A 6092-nucleotide genomic window follows, 5' to 3' on the forward strand; every position below is an offset into this window, starting at 1 on the left:
TTCTATGAAAAAAGTGTTTATCTTGGAAATTTTGGTTTTAAAAATTTTTTACACGGGAAAAAATCCAAAAATTTGTGAGAATTTAAGAAGGGGTTTACAGGATTTGGGAAATTTAAAGGGGGGAACCGTCGAAATTCCGTTGTGAAAGGTACCCCGTTGCCAAAATACCCGCCGTATTCCGTTTTATTAAGAGAAAAGCGAGTTGGAAAAATTAGAAACCATGGATGTTATCGAAAAGGTTGAGGGTCCGCACCTTAGGTCTCAAACATTGTCATAGCACCAAAACCGAAATCTCCGGATGAAGTACGAATCTGTGTCGATATGCGGAAAGTGAACCAGGCTATACGGACACAAAAACAGGTAACTCCAACAGTTTATGATATTATTCACAGCTTGAATGGTTCTACTGTGTACTCAAAAGTCGATATGACACAAGCATTTCACCAGTTAGAGCTTGCACCTTAGTCTAGAAATTTGACAACGTTTGCAACACACGTAGGATTGAGAAGATACAAGCGTTTGAATTTCGGTGTATCTTTAGCACCGCAGATATTCCAGTCGGAAATACGCAAAGTGTTCGATGTATTGAAAGGTGTGTTCAATATAGCTGATGATATAGTCGTGCACGGGAGGTTGCGTACAGAACACGATGAAAATCTCCGCGCTTTGCTCCAACGTCTCAGCGAGTATAAGCTGACTCTAAACAAGCAAAAGTGCAATTTCGGTCAGTCGAAAATATCGTTCTATGGTTATGTGTTTTCGGAATCAGGCGTTTCTCCAGACCCTGAAACAATAAAAAATGTTGAAAGGCCGAAAAACGCATCCGAGCTAAGATCGTTCTTAGGACTTACTCAATATCTCAGCAGGTTCATAAACAATTATGCAACGATAACAGAACCGCTCAGACAACTTATCAAAAAAGACACAAAATTTGAGTGGACAGAAAAGCAAGACTCAAGTTTCAATCAGTTACGTGATGCACTATCGAGTGATCAAGTCATGACATATTTCGACCCTCAGAAAAACTCAGAACTGTGGGTTGACGGCAGTCCCGTCGGATTGTCAGCGATTTAACTTCTGGACGGAAAGGTTGTAGCTTACGGAAGTCGTGCGTCATCAGACGTTGAACAACGTTACTCTCAGACAGAACGTGAGGCACTGAGTGTACAGTTTGGAATATTGCATTACCATCTTTATCTTTTTTGGCAAAGAGTTTACTGTCATTTCAGACTGCAGAAGTTTAGAAAGTGTTTTCAGTAACACGAAAAACATTCAGTCAGCAAGACTACAACGTATACGCATGAAATTAGTGACTTATCAATTCAAAGTGAAATACCGACCAGGTGGAATAAACATATCGGACTCCATAAGTAGACATCCGTACGCCAGGCACGCGACTTACAACATTCAAGAAGATTATGCGAGATTTATTGCTAACAGCGCGCTACCAGAAGCATTAAGTATGTCGCACGTAGTAGAAGCTATTGCAGGTGATTGTATTTTACAGTGTGTCATAAACGCGTTACAGAAAAATTCCTGGACAAAACAAAATTGTAGCAATGATAACAATTTCAGGTGTTATGAACAAATAGGAGACGAATAATGTGTCGTTGAATTTGAAAAAGGATCAATCGTATTACGAGGAACTAGATTATGTATCCCCGAGTCTCTACAGCAGCGTGTTGTAGACACTGCGCATAAAGGGCATATGGGTCGTTCAAAATGCAAAGCTTTCTTGGGAGAAACATACTATTTTCCATACATGGATAGACTTGTGGACGATACAGTGAGAAATTGCGTATCATGCCAAGCGGATTCACAGACAGTGACACCAGACCCAATCAAAATAACTCCGCTGCCAAAACGCGTGTTCCGTGAAGTTTCTGTTGATTTTCTTGGACCTGAACCAAACGGTGATTATTTTCTATTAATCATCTGTGATTATACACTCTATCCGATTGTCGAACGATTGACTACGACATCTGCAAATGCAGTTTTACCCAGACTTGAATCCGTTTTCGCCATGTTCGGGATTCCAGAAATTCTTCGATCAGACTCTGGTCCTCCATTTCATGGACATTTATTTTCGGAATTTGCACGGAAAATGGGATTTAAACACAGGAGAGTTACACCATTACACCCTCAAGCAAACGGCGTCGCTGAGAGAATGATGGCTTCGCTGTCCAAGGCCATTCGTACAGCACACGTCTCTGGAGGAAATTATAGAACTGAAATAAATGAATTCCTCATGAATTATAGAAACACGTCACACCCATCAACAAATGTTAGCCCAGCTGAATTGATGTTTGGAAGGAAGTTAAAGACCAAACTTCCACAATTTTCTGTAAGGCAGAAAGACCACAGAATAAGACTAAGAGACAGAGAAACCAAACTAAAGAACAAACAATATGCTGATAAAAAGAGAAGAGCGAAAAACATTTCCCTGAAAATAGGAGATAAAGTTCTGATTCGTAGGGATAAAAGACAAAATAAGCTCCAAACAGCGTATCATCCTGTCCCAGCACGTGTCATTAAAAGAAAGGGATCTATGATAACTGTAAATCAACAGGGAAAGTTCATTACAAGAGACATATCATTTTTCAAGCTTCTTTGTGAGAATCGGAGTTCACAAAATCGGAGTTCACCTGTAACTGTTCACGGAAGGCAACATCCAGTACGAGATCTACCGGAAATACCTTCACTCAGGCGTTCTAATAGATCAACAAGAAGGCCAGCGAAATTTAAAGATTATACATGAATGGAATACGTTTAAATCAGTGGAAATTAAAGTGCATATAATGATATAAATATCAAATCATAAATGTTATAGTTTCAAAGTGTTTAAATCAGGCCATAATAATGCCTGCATAAATTAATTCAAAGACAATGTGATTGTCTTTAGTTTGCTAAAAAAAATCAAGAGTGACTGGAAAAAGTGATTCACAAATAATTGAAGTAGGTGTTGTTTTCAGTAACACGTGTTTATGTGTTAGACCTCCGTGGATGTAAATATTTCTAACATTCCACATTTTGCTAGATATGTTTAACTGTTAGCTATCAAATTTACACGTTACTTGATATTTATTTAGCATTGTAGTCTGACAGTTTAATTCCATTGAGAGGAGACAAGCCATGTACCCGGATAATCCTAACTCTGTTCAGCGACCCTAACTCAGTGCCAGCATGGCTGACAGAAAGACGATGTATGTAGTTAATTTCCTCGTCTTTTTTCATGTTTTTATGTGAGTATGCAATGTTAGCTTAAAACTTTTGATAGTCATAATATCCTGTATTGATAACATGTTTTGTGTACTAAATATTTCAATCGAAATGTCACATTATGTGGCTGGAATTCATTAAAATGTACTCAAAAAAGTCTTCAAAATGAACATGTTTTATGTTTCTAACTGTTTTAAAGTACCAGAAATTGAATTAAGACCTTACTTATTAAATGTATCAGTTCCATAAATATCTCTTTGACAATGTTTAACAGTATAAAAGTTTGAAATTGATTTTTATAGCTTAAAAATTGTATTGATTATGAGGTAGGTTTAAATTTGCGGATAATTCCTAACTGCTATAGGAAACGGTGCTGGATGAATACGAACTTAGAACGGATAAATACCTAACCAAACGAAAACGGCTGTTCGTCTGTGCTTTTTTTATGGACTGTTGATGCTCGAAGTTCTTTGATCTACCCACCCCTGCAGGGATGTGGGATTCCTATGTCCAACTTATCCGACTCGTGATTTTTTTTTGCCGGCGGACAAGTGCACTTTTCATTCTGTGTGTCCACGGACAAGCATACTTTTTCAGGTATAAAATGAGAAAACATAAAATATCATTTAGATTGTGTCTTGCTTCAAGTGTATGGAGGTGATAAAGATAATGGGTTCTTTGACTAGGTCTTGCGCACACTGTAACTCGGTGAATATGATAAAATATCAGTGAAGATTCAGATACAAGAAGATTTATTTAACGTCGGATAAGTATAAACATATAACTCTAGCTTAAAGCTATTTTCCGGCAAACACATGTAAATAAGCTCGACATAAGTAAATCAGCTGTAATAAATGCAAATATGTTAAAGCACATCAAAGCAAATAAAGTACCTGGCTCTAAGTAGATAAGAAACAAATCACAAATTATCACATACATGTTACAGCGCATTAAAACAAAATAGCACATTGGTACTAGCAAATAAAAGGAAAAAGTAATTTACCACATACAAATTTAGCACATTTAAAGCAACATAAAAAAAGATTAGCTGATACTACACAAAAATAAGAAGAATCATATTTTACAACTTGCATTTAAAAAAAAAACATAAAAGAAGAAATCATATACATGCTAAAGGGAACATAAGAAATACTTAAAGTAGCTGAAGAAAAATATTTGCATCATCAGCATATAGCATTATGTAACTAAAACTAAAAAAGGAAAACAAGAGGGTTACACACAGAGAACTAAAATGACATTTAAAGACATCAGAAACGTAAACAACTTCAAAAAAGTATTATGACAAGTTTGTAAGTAGAATTCCAACTGCTGAGACAATAAGTCACTGTCAAAGGAAATATTTGAGCCAGTAGTCAGCCAAATTAAAATCAAAAGCACAAAGAGATCGCAAGTATGACTAAAACAAGTCGGAACGTTTTAAGAGTATTTCACTGAATTCATCTGGCTTTGCACCATTGCGTGGGCAGTGTTTCGAGCATGACCTCAAAAGATCCCGAACACTGCTTACGCGATTTCAGACTTTTATAAACGTTAAAAGGCAAATATTTCAACAGCTTTTTTTACCACAGTTACTGTGATATGCTTTTCTTTTCATTGTCCTAAATAAAGAACTCGATCTCCAGTCTATTTGCGCTTTCATAAAGGTATGATATTACAAATCAGAGCAAGTGAAATTTGACTGAAATTTGAAGTGGATTTTTAAGTTCCGTGGACTAGTGAAAAATGTAAGGATACCCACACCCCTGTCCCGTCAGTCCATCCATCACTCCCCCACCCCACCACACCACACCACACACACACACTTTTCATCCCTATTTACCGTCTGAAAAATATATTTAATAATTAAGCATGAGAGAGAGGGAGAGAGAGAGAGAGAGAGAGAGAGAAAGGGGAGAGAGAGGGTTGGGGACTACAGAACTTCGAACATCGGTGGTATTAAATAATTTCTTATATAAATATAATAATTTTGACTTTTATACTGAGTAATTTTTGAGGGTTTATCCAGATTTTTCCAAACAATGCTATTTGCATAATATTAAAATTATGAAAAAATATTTGACTGTAGTGGGTATACATATAACATCTTGTAAAATTAATGACAAATTAATTAATGAAGATTTTTATCCTTACATTTTTCACTTATCCACGGAACTTAAACCGACAATACCGCTTACAATGTAATGTTTACAATAATCACAACATGTACATATCAACTCATTCGTTTCTATAGAATACTAGTCAGTTAGGTGTTTGTCCGTCACGCAGTTTCGTGTAAGTTAGGTTTTTATCCATTCCTCATGTAAACTGAGTTCGGTTTTTATCAACTCAAAGTTAGGTTTTTATCCTTTTTCTCGCTGCCAGTACATTTGAACATGTATTGTGTCAACATGTAGTGGGTTAACAACATAGTGTAAACGGGCCTATAAAGCAGTATATCTTTGCTTTCAAACAACAAAATACTCGAGGCATCAAAAGCATAGCAGTATTTTTAAAGATTTTTTGTAAAAGTCTTCATTGAAAAAGTTGCTTTGTTCGTCGTTTTTTCACCTGAAAACACAAGGATTGATATATTTAACATGATGCATTTTGAAATAAATATACACTTGATTAATGGAGATAGATATAACAACAGGAACATTCCTTTATACATCGTAATTACACAGAAAACAAAGTTGTATCGGCTTTACATCCGCCATGTTGGCACTGAGTAAGGGTCGCTGAACAGAGTTAAGATTATCCGGGTACATGGCGTGGGAGAGAATACATTAATTTCTATTATCACAAACTTATAACTTTCAAGAGTTAATTGGATGTTTTACTGAGCATGAGATTATAGTCTGGGAAATTGTTCA

At 36.2% G+C, this 6092-nt stretch overlaps 1 protein-coding gene across 1 annotated transcript; it reads left to right on the plus strand.

Annotated features, from left to right (window-relative positions):
* Positions 1-1762: 1762 nt before the first annotated feature.
* LOC123559254 (uncharacterized protein K02A2.6-like) lies at positions 1763-2758 on the plus strand. The gene has a single exon (XM_045351057.2). The coding sequence runs from the start codon at positions 1763-1765 to the stop codon at positions 2756-2758; it is 996 nt and encodes a 331-aa protein (XP_045206992.1).
* Positions 2759-6092: the final 3334 nt, after the last annotated feature.

The sequence above is a fragment of the Mercenaria mercenaria genome, unplaced genomic scaffold (assembly GCF_021730395.1).
Source record: "Mercenaria mercenaria strain notata unplaced genomic scaffold, MADL_Memer_1 contig_1723, whole genome shotgun sequence".
Classification (NCBI taxonomy): domain Eukaryota; kingdom Metazoa; phylum Mollusca; class Bivalvia; order Venerida; family Veneridae; genus Mercenaria; species Mercenaria mercenaria.

What these genes read in the sequence shown, in the direction of transcription:
- LOC123559254 (XM_045351057.2), top strand. Translation starts at nt 1,763, where the DNA reads ATGGATAGACTTGTGGACGATACAGTGAGAAATTGCGTATCATGCCAA.